Source organism: Nuphar pumila, chromosome 2 (genome assembly GCF_984573655.1).
Source record: "Nuphar pumila chromosome 2, dmNupPumi1.hap1.1, whole genome shotgun sequence".
Lineage (NCBI taxonomy): Eukaryota > Viridiplantae > Streptophyta > Magnoliopsida > Nymphaeales > Nymphaeaceae > Nuphar > Nuphar pumila.
In genome coordinates, this window is record NC_143250.1 from 87,404,329 (window position 1) to 87,423,869 (window position 19,541).

Here is a 19,541-nt window from a genome sequence, read left to right on the forward strand (position 1 = left end):
GTGGGAGTGCAACAAACACCCCTCTAAGGGTCCTGGGTTCGAATCTTATAGGACTCACTCTTTTTTTTTTTTAATGGTCACTTTACTGTTGTTAAAATCTGAAATGAGGGCATTTGAAAACACAGAAAATTTCGACGGGTATATTAATTAGAGGTAAATATTTGGTGTCCACGTGAAAAATATGCGTATTTTTATCATGCCCTCCCCCTTACCAGAGCTCCGTGAGAGTGAGAGACGAAGCGTTCCTCTCCTGCTCCGCCCACGATTTCACGGTCTCTCGAAATTCCGAAGCTACCCCTACGTCGTCTCCCTACGGCTCGCCTGTGGCATGCAGGAATCCGCAGACGGGGGTTGGGGGAGACGAAGGTGCGGGGGGGGGGGGGGGGGGGGGGGGGACATACTGCTTCATTTCTGCGTGTTTGATCGGAATTTGGGGTTCTCGTGCTCTCTCTCGCTGAACGATTCCCATTGTTTGTAGATGAATTCTCGTGTGGACGAGAGATTTACGGTTTCGTTTCGGTTGTTGCTGATGGGTGTTTGTGTATAGGGAATGTTTGACGGAGGTATAGGGAATTGGAGGCTCTCTTGTTTGTGGTTTAACAACTCTCTGTGTCTGTAGAAGAAGTGTGTTTGGAATTTATTTATTTATTTCCAGCCGTTGTGGATGAATTTTTGTTTGGAAAATAGGATTTGGGTCTCGTTTCGGTTGTCGATGATGGGTATCCGTGTTTAGGATTGCGAAAGACGGATTGAAATTTCTTGATTTAGCTTCAGAATCTGAGAGGAAAAGTAGGGGAGAAGAAATTAGGGTTATCTCCTCTTTTGTTTTGGTTAATTTGCCGGTTTGGTATATGCGGATGTAAAAAAGAAAATTAGGGTTTTGGATATTGGTGGGTAAATTTTAAGGGGGGCTTGGTTTGTGGATATTGGAGGAGATTAGTTTTTAATTCCAACCCCCCACCGCACCCCTTTTTTTCCCTCTTCTTTTTATGGGTGCGAACCTCTCGTGCTTGACGGAAGGAGATGGATCTCCTCGACGGCCTGGTTTGGGTGACATCCCGGAGAGTTGCATCGCTTCCGTGTTCATGTACTTGAGTCCGCCGGAGATCTGCAGATTGGCGCGTCTGAGCCGGTCGTTCAGCGGCGCGGCGTCGGCGGATTTCGTTTGGGAGTCGAAGTTGCCGGCGAATTATCGGTATCTGTTGAAGAAATTGTTCCCGGAGAATTTGGGGAACTGTACAAAGAAGGAGATTTACGCCATCCTGTCTCGCCCCAACCCCTTCGATGGCGGTACTAAGGTTGGTTCTTTCCTCTGCTTTCTTTCTTCTTTTATTGATTCAGTTCTAAAGTTCCTTGTCTTCTGTAGTTGGGATTTTGGGGGATTGTTTTCCTTGGGTGTTTGTTTTTCCTATTTTTCTTTTTACCCTCTTTTACAGTGGGGTTACTCTTTCTGGAGGAGATTTTGAGTTGATATTCTTGTTTGGTTTGCTCAGGAAGTCTGGTTGGAGAAGACAACTGGTGCTATCTGCTTGTCTATCTCTTCAAAGGCCATGTCGATAACGGGGATCGACGATCGTAGATATTGGAATTATATTCCTACTGAGGAATCCAGGTGGGTTTTCCCATCTCTGCCGAATTGTGCCGCTGTGTTCACGCTAAGCCCTTTGTACCAACTTTAGTTGTTGTTTTTTCTCTGTCATGGTTTATGTTGCAAGCATTCAATCATGTTGAGAAGTAGAAACATGCAGATGTGCTATGTGATTACTGCATTCAATCATGTTGAGAAGTAGAAACATGCAGATGTGCTATGTGATTACTGTAAATGTTTATTTTGAAGAAACAATCATGGGAATACTTGAGATGAAATTCATGGTGAAGAAAAAAACTGTTTATTTTTTAGGAAATGCTTCTATCTTGCAATCATTGGGGATCGAAATTTGTACATTTTACATTGCGATCAAAGGCGTAGCACAGCCCAGTCCTGCCTCCCGAAACAGTTAAAAAAAATTATTTTTTTTTAAAAGCCCAGTCCTGACTGCAGCAAATAGTTTGATTTGTCCATATGAAATAGATTTTTATTAATAATTGTAGCCATTTTTTATTTTATCTCAAAAAAAAATTTGGGGGGGGCGCTGCCCCCGAACCCCCGACTATCACACAAATAATTTTTTTTTGCTACACCCCTGTTTGCCCCCCCCCCCCCCCGCCTCACATGAATCCTAGCTAAGCCACTGATCGCGATTGCATGTACTTTTTCTTTCTCTTTATTGTTTTGTATAACGTCTGGATACTGATTCTGATGGACTCTATAGAACTTGGCATGGGATATTAGGATCCGTGCGGATGTGAATCAAAACTCATGGCTTCACCATTATTTCCCGTCCGAGGGATGTATGCGTTTGATTCAGATCCTCTTTCAGGACAGGAACAACTAGCTAAAAAAATAACTAATGACCTAAAGCTTTTTAATTCGGTCCACCTCTGAAGAATTAGATGATGCACGAAAATGTGGAAATTTGTATTAGATGCGGATGCGTTATGTTATGATTTCTTCAGTCTGGAGTATCTGTTTATGCTTATTGTTTCATCTTTTTCCAAAAAAATGTTGTTGACCATCTCTTGATATTCATTTGAGATTATTCTTTCATCCTTAATACCAGTGTGAGTGTAATGGTTTGCTTCTTGGCAAGCAAATTTTTTGGTTGTTGGGGATTTCATGGTTGATCTGAGCCGAATTGTGGTGGTTTTACCGGTTTTTCTTGCTGCTAAATGGTTGATGATGACACATTTCTCTTTAGATGTGATAAGTAGTTGGCACTTTACCCCTCCTCCTTTCCTCTCTCCGTCTCTCTACTGGTTTTGATTGGAGTCGGGGTCTCCGGGAGCTTGAAAACCTATTCTTGTCTCTTTAACTAGATTTTTTTATGGTTTGGTGATTCCTATATTGATCCTTTTGTATTTTGAAAAGGTAACATTGCATGTATTTATTGCGGCAAAAGTACTTCAGCTATACCATGTGCTTCGATAGCTGTATGAGAATGGTTTGTCAAGTAAATCTATTTGAGATCCAATTCCTGGTTTTTAGAATTCCCTTTATGCTTGTTTCTGCACATATTAAATTGCTCTTCTTTTATCAACTCTCTTCGAAAAAGGGCATGTCCAACTGTCATTGCTAGAAATTCAGTGATAACTCTACCTGACTACAACCCAATGGCTTACCTCTGACAGAATGACCTGAAATAGCAAGCTCACAGCTCTCTCTCTCTCTCTCTCTCTCTGTGAGCGCCAGCCGTAGGCTTATTCCTGGCAGAATTATATGAAGTAGCCAGCTGACAGCTTACTTTTTTGTGATGACTGATATATCTGTTGATATTCTGTGATTACACTGCTGGTGGCTGCTGTGTGTTTGAAGCATTTTTTTGAACAATTATTTTTGCATGTGCCTTAATCATCTCATTAAAAGACGTGCTTAAAATAATTTTCTTCTCAGAGAATGGCACAGGTTTATCATATAAGAGAAAGGGAGCAGATGGATTCTTATAATATCTTTTTGAGTTGTGCCATGGGGATCATTCTGATTTGATTAACCAACGATGGATTAAAGCTGACCATGTATTTTTTTTCTTGTGACTAATGTCATCAACTGAGCCCTCTAGCACGTTATCCCATCCACAACCATCATTTTGAGTTAATGTTGCAGCCTTTAGTCAGTCCTTTTATGGAAGGCACCTAACGAGATCACCATTGCAGGTTCCATGTGGTTGCATATCTTCGGCAAATTTGGTGGGTTGAAGTTCATGGTGAGCTAGAGTTCCATTTTCCAGCTGGGACATACAGCCTATGCTTCAGACTTCAGCTGGGTCGTGCATCCAAAAGATTCGGTTGGCGTCACTGTAACTTTGATCATGTTCAGGGCTGGGATCTTAAGCCAGTGAGATTCCAGTTCTCTACTTCTGATGGTCAGCACTCCCTGTGCGAGTGTTATCTTGAAGATCCTGAAAACAATGGAAGAGCCGGTGTTTCATCACAGATACGTGGGAACTGGACCGATTATCACGTTGGCGATTTTGTCATGGCAAATTCTGATTCCCCAACAAAGATCAAGTTCTCCATGACACAGATCGATTGCACCCATACGAAGGGCGGTCTCTGCCTTGATTCTGTATTGATAATTCCGACGGAGGTAGCCAGGAGGAGGAAGTTTTGTTAGTTTTTGTGGAAGAAAGGCTGTAGCGTTAGTGTTTTTGCTGGAATCGCTAAAACAAAGGGTGTAATACAGGTCGAGTTTTTGTGTTCCTGTAGTACTTGCGATTTCTGCTGTTTTCTGTTGTAAGTTTAGGTGTGTTTGTACATGTAAATTTTCTTGCTATATATATTTTCATTACTAGAACTTCTTGCTTCTCAGATGTGCTCTCAGGTCATGCTTCGAAATTTTCATTTATCACAATGGCTACACTTGGTTATCCTGCCTCAAACGTCGACGTCATAGTTATCAGAGTGACATGAGAATCGATGCGTGAATCGAGAAGCAAGTGTTAAAAAATTACCTTAGCAGCGCATGAAGCATGAAATGTTCATAAAGCAAAAGGGAAAGCGAGTTGACATTAAAAACAAAAGGATAAAACCTGTGTTGTCATCCAAGTACAACTTTAAGCCTTTTGACCAAAAATACACATCATATTGTAGGTTTTAAAATTAATTAAGCAAGAATATAACATGAAAAATGTATTTTCCATGCTCTCCAATTTCAATTTCATATTTGTTCTTAACATTTTAAAAGCATGGAATGAAGAAACAAACACAGAAAAAGCAAAAAGAGAAAACAATTACATACGAAAACAAAGATTTTACATGGTTGGGTGAAAACTGTTTATGTTCATGACCTCAAGTGAGCTTTCTTCTTTTATTGATTTAAATACAGAGGAGGGATGCCTCTTATTCTTATTTTTAAATAGGAGTTTACTAAGTCTAATAGTGATGCTAGTTACCAGAAGGAGTCTAGGGTAAAATTACAAAAAACAAAATTGATCTTAAGGACTAACGCTCTGAACCCTCATGTTACAGATAGGGAGCCGATCCCTTTACAAATCCCGCCAACTTACCATGGAGTTAGATTGGCGAAAATTATGAATTTATAACAAGCTTTTGTTATGAAAACCATGTAACACGATAGTAAATGAAAAATAAGAGAAGACATAAGATATAAGTAGTTTATCCCTTATGTTTACATAAAATTCGCTTGTAAGATGTGAAAATTTACAATGACGAGATACTGGGCTTTCAAAACCCTAATCCTCAATACACTTAGAAAATCTTTTGCCCAACTTAAAAAAAAAACAGTATATAATGAAAGGACAAAAAACCGTAACCAGTACAAAAGAAAAAAATACAAATTACTAAACATGATATAATGAAAGAACAAAAACTGTAACCAAGTACAAAAGACAAATAACAAAACTAGACAGGATATAACCTAACCAGTACAAAAAAGAAAATTACAAAACCAGACAGGTCAAACTCTCAGATCTCCAAAATATTTTCAAAATTCAAGACACCCCACAACAGTTTCATTATTTCCATGCATGCTTTCAAAGCATAGAGATCTGAGCTGATGAGGACAGCTAGGGTTTTCCATAATGAATCGAGTGACGTTCTCCACGGCAGGTCTGGGTCCCTTGGTCACCAACACTGCAGACATTGCTTTCAATGAATGGATGCTTATCTTCCTCTCTACCTTACAATTAAATTAAAATTCCAATTCATAAAGTGATGATAAACATGATATTTTGATCCATCAATGGATCATCATGGGGACCATAACGTTCGATTAGTCAATATGCATCCAAGCTCCAACTGATTCATTCCCTATGTATTGATATTTTAAAGAGAGAAACTGATTTTTCACTATAATAATATTGGGACTATAGTCACAAATATCATCAATATTTTGAAACTATCATGATTTGCAGAGACAGCATAAGATCATGATCCTTCAATCTATCTAAATTTTATCACGATATGTGCTTTTGAATTTTTCACATCAAAATATCATTATGTTTTTATGTAGTTTCCTCGATTTCTAAAATCTTATATAGGCCAATATTTTCTTAAATAGATAAAAAAATTTAATTATCCCTCACATTTCCTCTTGCCCAGATGCATTATTACTTCAATGATCAGCCATGCTGTTTCAGCTTTGCAATGATCACCTTGAATGCCATAAAAATCCAAGATATCATGTATCGATTGCACCTGTGTGTGTGTGTGTGTGTGTGGGTATATGTGTATGTGATCCCATGCTCGATTTTGCAGGGTGACGACCAGATTATATGCTCTCTTTGGGAGCCATGGATCGAGTCTCTCTCTCTCTCTCTCTCTCTCTCTCTCTCTCTCTCTATATATATATATATATATATATATATATATATATATATATATGTGTGTGTGTGTGTGTGTGATGCGGGTAATATTTGCAAGTTCGAAATTTTTTTAGAAAATAGGACACAAGGGCAATGGATTTTTAACTTATTATTCAATAAAATTTTATTTTTAATATTTTAATGTTTGGCATCTGTGTCTATGCATCCACGCGTGTTAGATCATACCACCAAGGAGTACACATTAACAAAATGGCATGTTCCTATGACATAGCTATTAGCCTATTACTTTTATGACGTGTATAACATTATATTTAGTAAATTTAGAAATAGCTATTCAACATATTTTTTATTTTAAATAACAAGGAAACCCTTCGTGCAAGGTGTTTGGGATAGGATTCTTGGCCTCACCCTTCACCAGTTGCCACTGATGTCCTTCAGCGTTGAAATGAAGACTTCTTACCCTTTTTTGGCTATTTGCTCAACCGATTGGCTATTTAAAACTTCAAATATTTCATATTACTTTCAATTGCCTTCTCTTTTTTAATGTATTACAAGTACGTGCCTAAGGCATAAAAGCTATATTTTTGTCTTTTATTGACAAAATAATATTGAGACGATTATAAAAACATGTCCATTTTCATCTTTTTACAAATACACACCTACCCTTTGGAAAATATAGGCATTTATAAAAACATACCTACTTTCATCTATTTACAAATACACATCTATCCTTTGGAATATATACATTTAATGGCATGAATTGCTCTCTCTCTCTCTCTCTGTGTGTGTGTGTGTGTGTATAGCACGTGATGGTCTCCATCACCAAATATTAGCCGAAAAGTCATCTGATATCGAGTTTTTTTATTAAAAAGGTTAATGTGTATTAGTAATTAAATACATGAAAGGGTAGGCATGCCTTTGAAAGTTCTACCTTTAGTGATTTTGGTCGACCAAAGAATAATCAACTCATAATTTTAAAGCCAAGTTTCCTATCCCCAAATGCTGCTATCAAGGGTTTAATCCATCTGCTAGAAACTTAAATGGTGGATTGTGGTGGATAAATATGTTTATCATGGTTTATCTATTAAAACTCATACATCAATCAAATTGATTTAACTAAAATTTTTGTTTCTCATCATTAAATTTTATCACGACATGTGCCATTGATTTTTTGACACTCTAAAAATATAGTTAAACATGAAAAGTGCCTCACATAAGGCATGCTTTCAATATTTCTTTACTAGGGTGTAGGAGTTGAGTCTGTTTAAGACCTACATGATGTTGAACATTTTATATATGACATTCAACTAATTAAAATAACCAAAAATGCTTTTAAAAGTAATTATTAAAATGAATGATAACGGTTTGGGATAAAAGAGGGTCTTTTACTTTAGAAAAAAATAAAATATTATATACAATTTTCGAACATCAAGATATCTTTTAGTAATTTGAACTCGAAAAATGAAATAGCCTTTTTTAACCCTAAAAAGTAATAATTTGTTCAAAAATTGTTATTACTTTTAAGAGTGCTTTAGTCATTTCAATCAGCTAAATGTTACTAGCTTTAATATAAAAAGTTATAAAAGGAAGATAAGTCATGTATGCATGTATGCGCTATTAGACCAATCTTATATCATACTTAAAAGAAGAACCAATTTAATGATTTTTCTTTTGTTTCTTGGATGAAAGTGAAGGAAATAATCTTGGTTGAACCATAGTTAAAATTATCGTTGACATTTTAAAAGTCTTTTAAAGGTTGATATTATGCCAAAAATATAATATTTTTGAAAAGTCGCCTATTTTGAAAATATTATGCTTCGTATATTAACACAATAAAAGCACGTACGCGTTTATGTATAATACTTTTGTATACATGTGTTCAAGACCTTTTGAGAAAAAAACTGGCAATAGCCATTTTTCACCCAACCAACAAATAGACATAAAAGGAACTTCACTTTTCATAATATCCACCCCATTACATTCATACATACATTTTCTTCTTTGCTATAACACATAAGTGCGGGTACAGGCGTAAGGATGTGTGTGTGTGAGAGAGAGAGAATTGATAGAGTTTCAAAGAAAACATACTTTCTAGAGATGAAGGGCATGAACCAGGGATGAAGGTTAAAATCCATCCCCGTACGAGGATGGAGGGGAGGATGGACTTATGCTTTCCCCCACCCCGCCCCGTCTCGATCCTCGCCTTGCCCCACCCCGCCTCATCCCCAATCCTTTTAAGGGATGACAATAGACCAAGGGGAAACGGGCCCTGCCCTGCCCTGCCTCGCCCCTGTTTGGACCGGGGATGGAGGATATGAAACGGGGATGCAGGCAGAGGTGGAGGTTAAAATCCATCGCCATGCGAGGATGGAGGTTCGGTTTTTGAGATGGGGGCGGGGGTGGAGACCTTGTCCCCGTCCCCTGCCCCAGTCCATTGCCATCAATGAATGGGATGTGTGTGTCAGAGAGAGGGAGAGAGAGCATGCATTAGCGATTTGCAAGAATTGACAGTTTCAGAGAAAACATACTTTCTCTATAGCTATTTAATATCAATTAATTGAACACTTAACCAATGCAAAGAGAGAACACGTTTTTAAACCATGTTATTTAGTGTTTTTGTAAGAATCAAAGCATTAGCATCAATCAATGGGATGTGAGAGAGAGCGGCACATTTTTCAAATCATTAATTATTGTAAGGAGAAAGAGAGATTCTATTAACTTGAAAAGAAGAGTTTTTTCATTTTAGTTTATGCCATATAGGCCAAAGATAAATTAGTCACTCTAGTATAGCTATTTTTCAAAAGCATCCATATCTTTACATCAACCCTCCAAAAATGATCCATGAAGTTAGCTCTTGCAATGAAAAGTATAGGGTTTTATCACCTCTCCATCTATCTCTCCATTCAATAGGATTTTTTTGGCCCAAGCATATGAAGTGGATGCTTATACTAGTCAATCATAAAAGAAAATTTCTGATTCATTGTCATCATACTTTGTTCCTCTTAAAAAAATATTTCAGTTCCAAAGATAAAAGTCATAGTTCATGGACATGCAATAAAAAATATTGTGGTGCACCTGCATGTATCGTTCCCAAGTGATCATGGTGTGAAGTACTTCCTGAAATATGAGCAACATCAAATCTTTTCAGTGCTCAAACATCCATTTCTCCTACTTGTCAACCTTGCTTGGCTTTTTCCTTAAAGGGTTGTTAACAATTGTATAATAACGACTTAAATGTTAGTGGATTTTATCATCAACTTGATGAATTTAATTTTAACATATAGGTCTTTTGTATTACAGCATGTTCTTCAAAAGGACTTTTGCTCCTTCATCAAATATTATGCACTTTCCAAGAAACCCTTATTCAAATACCCATGGATTTATTATTTATTTATTGGCTTCATACAATTCAGAAAACACTAGTTTTCTTAAAGCATCTTGCTCGTATTTCTCATCAAAGGGTATTATTTTATAATACCTACCAAGCAAATATCTTACTAATTAAGTGAACATTTAAACATCTCTCACATTCATCTGTGAAGGTACACCTAATGGATTAAATATCATATCAACTGGTGTTCTTGAAATACAACATATTATGTCCAGGCAAATTTTTTGAAATGATACATTTATTCTCATGCCTTTCAACTACTTTGTCACCCACTTTGAATTACATCTCTAAGATATATATATATATATATATATATATATATATATATATATATATATATATATATATATATATACATGAATTGTTTTTAAATTTTAAATGGAACCCTGCTTTTTTTTTGCTCCATCTCACATTAATAACTTAACCTTTTTTATAGATCCTTTGCCGGATGACTCATAATAATTTATCTTGTACCATATACGATATTTAATATCACAATTCCATTTTTGTATATATTGCTAAGTAAATACATTTTTTTATAATTCATCGCAAAGTTATGACGGATTAGCGAGAAAAAACTATTCATCCCTAAAATTGGAATTAATTGAGGAATTAGCGATGAAAAATTTCTGTCGCAAACACCATCACAAATTTGCGACAGATTAGCAATGTAAAAATTTTGTCTTACACTCCGTCGCAACTTCGCGACGAATGAGCAACATCGTTTTTTCGTCACTACTCCATCACAAATTTACGATGGCGTTTGGACAGAATTTTGCTGTCGCTAATCCATCGCTAAATTTTTCGTAAAACCCTAATGTGAGCCCCCTTTCTTTTCCCTTTCTGTTTCATTCATCGCACACCCCCGCCCTTTCTCTCGCCCCGTTGCTCGCCCTCCCTTCTCCCCCTTCCTGCGACTGCCTCCTTCTCTGGCAGCTTCATCGGCACCACCTTGTGGGTCATTCGACCTTTCTCTCGCCCCCTCTTGCTCGTCTCCTCTCTCCTTCCCTCTTTCTCGTCTATCGACACCGACGTCGGCGACCTCCTCCTCCAGGTATGTCTCCTCCCTTCTCTTCTTCTTTCCCCTCATCTCTCTCTCTCTCTCTCTCTCTCTCTCTCTCTCTCTCTCTCTCTCTCTCTCTCTCTCTCTCTCTCTCTCTCTCTCTCTCTGTGTGTGTGTCATCCAGCGGGCCGACAGAAGGGGTCGGGACCCCCCCCCCCCCTTCTGCCTATTTTGGAGATTCTGACAAGAGGCTTTAGCCCGTGCTTCGTTTTTCAGAATCCGGCAGGGGCCAATGGCCTCTGCCCCGATTTTCTTTTGAAGTCGGTAGGGGCCTGCCCCGATTCTTTTCAAGGATGACAGGGGCCATTAGCCCCTGCCTCCTCCTTTTCAAGAGTCGCAGGGGTTTTTGCTCCTGCCCCCCCCCCCCCCCTTTTTTTTCTTATTGGTCCGGTAGGGACCATCGCCCTGCCCCTCTTTTTATTTCTGGTAGGGGCTGATGCCCCTGTCCCTCTTTTATTTCTGACAGGGGTCGATGCCCCTGCCCCTCTCTCGCCCCCGCTCTTTCTCACCTTGCTTGCTCGATGTAACCCCAGCCTCTGCCTCCTGATTTCAACGGAAGGGGTGTCACCCCTCCCTGCTCGCTCGCTCTCTGTCATCTCTTTTCGATAGGGGAGAGGGAGGCCCTCCCTGCTGCTCATTCTCTCTCTCTCTCTCTGTTCTGATGGGGTCGGGCTCGACCAGGTAGCCGAGCCCACCTCCCTCTCAGTCGAGGTTGGGGTCATGCTCGACCTGGCAACTGAGCCCACCCCTCTCCCTGCTTCCTCTTTTCGCAATGGAGGGGTCAGGCCCCTCCCTGTTTCCTCTAATAGCAAGGGAGGGGCCTGCTCCCTTTTCAAGCAGACAAGGGATGGGGGCAACACCTTCTTGCCCCTTCCTCTCTTCCTTTCCTTTTGACAGGAAGGCAGAGGTTGCGCCCCTGCTCCCTTTTTCTGTCAGGTTGTTGGGGCAGGGAGGGGAGGAGATGGTTTTGCAAATATCAGTCATTTTTTGAAAATCTTCCCTGACCCACATCGGTGACCTTGTCGTCCTCCTATTCTGGTAGCCTCACTCCGCAGTCGACCCGCGACTGAATCCCCTTCACCGGTGAGTCTACAGGTATAGCGTCTCTCTCTCTCTCTCTCTCTCTCTCTCTCTCTCAGGCGGTGGCAGAGCCCCTACCGCCTCTTGTGCTACCCTTGTCATATATAAATGTGTTTTGTAGGTACGTAGCTAAGCTAATTGCACGATGCTTAGTGCTAAGCATCGCATGCAGCTAAAAATATAATGCAAAAATAAATAAGAAAAAAATGCAAAGGCAATAGCATGCAAATCGGGTAAATACCCGTGGTGAGTAAGTGATGCAAGCGCATCACAGGTTATTTAATTTCTTGGATGCAACATTTTTTTGTTCACACACTCACTTAGTTGTGGATATCTAGGACTACTTTGATGGAGTTCAAAGATCATGTTGAGCATGATTTTAATGTATGAAATTAGAAGTGCTCTCATTTTTTGAGTTTGGATTTCATGTTAGTCATGATAGTAGTTAGCGGGATATTGGAGTATGTTTGCTTCGGGTACATGTTTGACATTGTTTTGATATGAATGTTTTGAATGTATTGAAATGTTTGATGTGATTGTATCCATGCTTGCATGAAGTTATTTTCAATTTGATTATGTCTTTCATGTGAAATTGTATCATGAAAGCATGCTTCAAACGAATGTATCGTGTTATGAATGGGTTTGCACATGAAAATAAATGATAAGTTATCAATGCTTCAAATGAATGGTTTTGCACATGAAAATATTAAGTTATCAATGCATGCATCATAGTTCTTGTGATTGAATGACATCATATATATATATATATATGTGTGTGTGTGTGTGTGTGTGATATATATCAAATCATTACATCTATCATGAATGCATGATAAATTAGATATTTTCTTCATCATAGCATTCTTATGATTCTCTTTTAACTGGTTAGGATAATATCTGTAACATCATAGGGCAAAATGGCTGCAAACCGTGAATGGATGTACCGTAGAATAGTTGACAATGAGGTATCGCTTGAATATATGGATGATATTGACAGTTTTATTTAATTTGCAATGACAAGTGTCAGTACAGTGGATCCCACAGGTCAGATCAGGTGCCCCTACATGATGTGTAAGAACAATCGATTACAGGAAGGGTTTTGTGAGTGATTATCAGAATTAGATGCTTCATGGTGAAGAATTTTAGAATAATTTTAATGCATGGATGAATGTGGTGCACGATAATCCATATGTAGATTTGATATTTGATACTGCAGGACCAGAACTGGATTCTGCTATGGGTCCTAATGATATACCAACTGGGGTAAAGGAAGAAGCAGCAAACGATACAGCTAGTAGATTTTATGATTTACTTAGAGATGCTGATGAGCCACTTTGGAATGGTTGCGAGAGTCACACTATCTTGTCTGCAGTTCTTCAACTACTGAATTTGAAGTTCGAGTATAATTTGAGTCAATCATGTTTTGACCGTCTGTGCTCTATTGTGAAGAGTAGGTTGCCTAAAGATGAAAACTGCCACAAAATTTTTATCGTGCGAAGGTTATGGTCAACACTTTAGGTATGGGGTATCAAAAGATAGATGTTTGTCCAAATCACTGCATGTTGTATTTCAAAGATCAAGAAAACATCAGATCATGTTCGTCATGTGAGCATCCTCGGTTCAAGCCAAAGACAAGAGGCAATGGTAGCACGAGGTCAAAAGAAGTGTCATACAAGTCACTTCGCTACTTCTCTTTCACCCCTAGATTGCAATGATTGTATATGTCTTCGAGGACAGCTAAATATGTGAGATGGCATACAAATAAAGTTCGACATGATGAAGACAAGATCATGCATCATGTTGGCGCGGAAGCTTGGAAGCACTTTGATCGTAGTCATCAGACCTTCGCAATGAAAGTGAGAAATGTTAGGCTCAGTTTATGTACAGATGGATTTAATCCATTTGGGGGTAGATCAACTTCATACTCGTGTTGGCCAGTATTTGTCACCCCATACAACCTTCCTTCAAGCTTGTGTATGAAATGTCAAAATCTTTTATTGTCTTTATTGATCCCTAGCTTGACCTCTCTGGGCCAAAATCTTGATGTATATTTAAGGCCATTGATTGATGAACTAAAAATATTGTGGGATGACGGTGTTCTCATGTATGATGCCCACAAAAAATAAAACTTTAATATGAAAGTTGTTGTTCTATGGATAATCAGTGACTTCTCTGCATATGGTATGTTATCTAGTTTGAGCACACATGGGAGGTTGGCATGTTTGTACTGCATGGAGGATACAAAATCTTTTAGATTGACGTATGGAAGGAAGTCATACTGGTTTGATTATCACCGTCGATTTCTACTCAGCGACCATCCATTTTGACAACAAAGAAATGTGTTCCGAGCAGGCACAACTGAAATGAAAGGTCCACCTATACGGTTGTCTGCCATAGAGATTTTAAGACGATTGTGATACTTTTCATATGGACTGACAAATGCCTGTAGTCTGACGCTCTTCCTTGGATTTGGGAAGGATCACAATTGGACACAAAAAATTATATTTTGGGAACTACCATATTGGCCGACCTTATTGATACTACATAACTTGGATGTGATGCAGGTGGAGAAAAATGTGTTTGATAATATATTCAATACGGTAATGAATGTCAAAGAGAAAACGAAGGATAATCCATATATATATGCACTGATCTATACTTTTACATAGTTTTTTGTGATATCAGGCTTTAGGCACACACACATATATATAGGTAGCTAAATACATAGATGATTAATGCAGTCACCTATTTTGAACATGTTGTATGCATTTCTGATTTTTTTGAACTCGAATAAGCCTGTAACCTGTTGATTACATGTTTCTGAACTTTTTCCTTAACATGGTTGACTGTAACATGCATCTAAAATTCATTTCCATCTGTTTTAATCTATATGGTTGTTATATATATGCATACCTAAAATTTTTGAACATGGTTATACCTAGAAGATTGTTATATAGATATATGTTTAAGATTCCTAAACATGATTCATTTAAGGTACATCAGAAATTCATTGTTAACCTATTTTAACCTATATGGCATACCTGAAACTTTTGAACATAGTATGACTATAACATTTATCGAAAAAACTATTTTCAAACCTAGTTGTATCTAGAAGACTGTTATATAGATATATGTTGGAGATTCCTGAACATGATTAACTATAATATGCATCTCAAATTCATTTTCATTTGTTTTAACCTATATGGTTGTTATATATATACCTAGATTTTTTTCACTTGAATATGTCCTATGTATATGCATTGATGATTTCTTGATCATGTATAATTTTTTTTTTTGTTTATATATCCCTAAAATTTTTGAACAGGTACAATTTTGGTTTCTTTCTATTTGTATGCATCTGACCGCTTTCTAAGCATAAATACATATGTCGTCTGGTAATTACAGACGTGTAATATTGTTGCGCATATTCTTGCATACAGACTTAAGGGTATATTCATTTATTACCGTCTGAGCACTCATGTACACATAGGTATCGTTGTGTACAAACTTCCAAAAAATTTCAAACATGTATGTATTGTTGCATACATATTTTGGTGAATTTTTTGAAGCTTACTTCGACCTAAAAATTAGCCCCATTTATTTAACAAGACCTATGTAAGTATAATGCAGTGGCTTATGTGTCATGTTCAAATCTGGATCTTTGTGTGAGTGTGCATGGGTGTGTGACATGAAAGTTTGGTGTTGTGAGGCACAAATATCTGCATACACCTGGACTTGGCTTAGAATTGGGCACGACGTTGGATTAGACCATAGGGTGCTACAAGTGCACCTAACCTGTGAGTTCAATATACACACATAATCAAATTTTATAGCCTGGCTGGTTTAAAGGTACCAGGGCACATTGAATGGGTTAATTTAATAAGTTAAACAATATTTTATTCACTATTGTGAGTGAATTGTTTAGGAAACCATGCCAAATATGTAATATGGTAGGTTACTCGTAGTGGGTATTTGGGCTATTAAGTTGTAGGCACAATATTAATTGTATATATGTGAGGTAAGGTAATAAAACCTTGAAAGAAAAAAATGCCTGAAAAAGTGGAAAATTTTTGGGGCGTTACAATGGTTGCCTCTCCAGCGAAGTGCGCCTCCTTTGTCTTCCCTTGACCCAATTTCGTCCTGGCGACTCATCAAAACTCCACCTTAAGGTGGTGAGCTCGGGCGAAGGAGAAGGTCAACTGTCATCGATCGACCATGGCTGCCTCTTCGATGAAGTGTGCCTCCTCCCCCTCTCCTCGATCTTATTTAATCTTGCCCCAGGTGTACAAATACCGCTCAGAGCTCCGACTCGTGGTGGGCTCAAGTGAGGGAGGAGGCCAACTATCATCAGTCGGGCAAGGGAGGAGTTGACTCAAAAGGGGAGGCCATCCAATGAGAAAGTGTAGCGAAGAGGCGGAAGAAGGGGTAGTGGTGTTTAATATAACGCCCCAAAATTCTAACCAAAAAATATAAGTTTTTTTTAAAATTATTGATTTCTAATATGTAATTATGTAATAGCCTTACCAATGACTACACTCCAATCGTACCAAGTACTAGATAGCCTATCTGAGCACAAGCACTAGCATGTTTTAGACTCCTAATACCAGATCTAGCTCAGAACCACCAAAGGCAAATCGGTTTGATTATATTACATAAGTAAAACTCTTTAATAAACAACAAAAACATTAATTTTCTTTTGGTTAAAAACTTTGGGCGGGTTACAGGTATTCAAAAACATCACCATTCGTCCACAAATCATATTTAAATTATTCACTATATAAATGAAATAACTCTGTTTGTGTATAACTGTTTAGTTATACATTGTCGGTCCCAAGCTCGAATAAAGGAGGAGGGTTGCGGTAGGCCAGTGACAGCCAACATAAAAACTTAGTCATACCCTATGAATATGAACCAATATGAGAATTTCGTTGGAGCGTTCCCTACTAAGCGACATGTTGTACTCTATAGGCCCGGAGGCAGTGATAAATGGGCAAGGGTTGCTAGGTCATCGCCCGGAAGCGACGCGTCACACTGGCGCCCGGATGTGGTGTCAAATAGGCAAGGGTTCCCTCACTTTGTTGGACGGGTGGGGGTAAAGAAGTTAGTCCAAGACCATAAAATTAGGTTAGCCACTTGGAACATAGGGTCTTTAACTGGTAAGTTGGTAGAGTTAGTAGATGTTATGTGTAGGAGAAAGATTGAAATTTTATGTCTACAAGAGACCAAATGGGTAGGTGAGAAGGCAAAAGTGATAGAACCTTGGAGATATAAAATTTGGTATACATGAATAAATAGAAATAGGAATGGAGTAGGGATTGTTATGAGTCGTGAGTTTATAGATAATGTAGTTGAGGTCCGTAGGAAGGGTGATAGGATTTTACTTATTAAATTAGTATTAGGTACGAATATTATTAATATTATTAGTGTTTATGCACCTCAAGTAGGTTTAGATGATTCCATTAAGCGTCAATTTTGGGAAGATTTAGATGGAGTAGTACAAGGGATATCTTATGAAGAAAAGCTTTTCATCGGTGGTGACCTTAATGGACATGTAGGTATTAGTAGGGATGGATTTGAGAGTATCCATGGAGGCTATGGTATAGGAGAAAGAAACGAAAGTGGAGAAAAGATTTTAGATTTTGGTTTGTCCTATGATATGATCTTAGCAAACACTTGGTTTAGGAAGAGGGAGTCTCACCTAGTAACATTTAAAAGTGGGGTTAATACGAGTCAGATAGATTTTTTCCTACTTAGAAAGAGAGATAGGGGTTGTTGCATCGATTGTAAGGTTATACTGGGAGAAAGTGTAGCTACACAACATAGAGTCTTAATTTTAGATCTTAGAATTAGACAATGCCGCAAAAGGGATAGACATACGATATATCCTAGAATTAAGTGGTAGGCACTGAAAGGAGCTAAACAAGGAATGTTTGTAGAGCAGGTAGTTAAGGAAGCTGATTGGTGTCTCGAGGAGGATTCAAAATCAATGTAGAATAAGATAGTGGGTGGCATGAGAAAGGTGGCTAAGGAGGTATTGGGTGAGTCTAAAGGCGGTGCACCGCTAGGTAAGGATACATCATGGTAGAATGAGGATGTCAAATTAGCTATTACGGTTAAAAGAAAGTGTTATAAAAATCTAAGTAAGAGTCGTGATAATGAGAATTTGGAGAAGTATATGATAGCAAAGAAGGAAGCTAAAAAAAGTAGTTCGAAACGTGAGGGATAAGGTATATAAGGAGGTTTATGACAAGTTGGACACCAAAGAGGGCGAGAAGGATATTTATAGGCTTGCAAAGATGAGAGATAAAAAATCAAGGGATCTGGGTATGGTTAGATGTATCAAAGATGAAACACAAAGGGTTTTAGTCAAAGATGAGGAGATTAAGGAGAGATGGAAAGATTATTTTGATAAGTTATTTAATGGAAGTCATGCTCATGATCTTGGAGACTTGTCCATTCCTTTTCATGAGATGAATTGTGACTTCATGCGCAAGATTCAAAAGAAAGAAATTGCAGAGGCTTTGAAGAAAATGAAATCAAGAAGGGCAGTTGGCCTAGATGGTATACCTATCGAGGCTTGGAAATGCTTGGGAGAGAAAGGTTTAGAATGGTTGACAAATCTTTTTAACAAGATGTAGCGGACAAATAAGATGCCTAATGAGTGGAGGAAGAGTACTTTGGTGCCTCTATATAAGAATAAGGGTGATATACAAGATTGCATAAACTATCGTGGTATAAAACTCATGAGTCATACTATGAAACTTTGGGAGAGGGTGATTGAGTGTAGGTTGAGGAAGGTTGTCATGATATCGAAGAACCAATTTGGTTTTATGCCTGGAAGATCAACTATGGAAGCTATACATCTTCTCTGACAACTTATTGAGAGAAATAGAGAGAGGAACAAAGATTTGCATATGGTTTTTATTGATTTGGAGAAGGCATACGATAGAGTACCTAGGGACGTTCTCTGGTGGACAATGATGAAGAAATGTGTTTCTCTCAAGTATATTAGTATAATTAAGGATATGTATGAAGGAGTAGTAACCAATCTCCGCACGTGTGGAGGGGTGGCAACCAATTTTCCTATAACGGTTGGGTTACATCAAGGATCTGCTTTAAGCCCTTTCCTATTTGCTATAGTGATGGATGAGCTTACGAGATCAATTCAAGAAAATGTGCCGTGGTGTATGTTGTTTGCTGATGATATTGTTTTGATTGATGAGTCTAGAGCTGGGGTTAATGTTAAGTTAGAATTATGGAGACAGACATTGGAAGCAAGAGGTTTTAAGTTAAGTAAGAGTAAGACAGAATATATGGAATGTCGGTTTAGTAAGCAACGAAGTAGTGATGGGAGTGTAGTGAAGCTTAGTGAGCAAGAAATACTGGTGGATGATTGTTTCAAATATTTGGGATCTATCATTCAAAAGTATGGAGAAATTGATGGAGATGTAAATCATAGGATAAAGGTTGAGCAGATGAAATGAAAAAGTGCAACTGGAGTGTTGTGCGATCGTAAAATGCCATTGCGGTTGAAGGAAAAGTTTTATAGGACGACTATTAGGCCCGCTTTACTATATGGTACAGAATGTTGGGCTGCCAAGAGACATCATATTCAAAAAATGAGTGTAGT

At 38.2% G+C, this 19,541-nt stretch overlaps 1 protein-coding gene across 1 annotated transcript; it reads left to right on the forward strand.

Annotated features, from left to right (window-relative positions):
• The first annotated feature begins 221 nt into the window (after positions 1-221).
• On the forward strand, positions 222-4,401 carry LOC149845961 (F-box protein PP2-A15-like). Its single transcript, XM_089996099.1, has 3 exons — positions 222-1,298; positions 1,494-1,612; positions 3,751-4,401. The coding sequence occupies exons 1-3, from the start codon at positions 990-992 to the stop codon at positions 4,208-4,210; spliced, it is 888 nt and encodes a 295-aa protein (XP_089852225.1). The 5' UTR covers positions 222-989; the 3' UTR covers positions 4,211-4,401.
• Positions 4,402-19,541: the final 15,140 nt, after the last annotated feature.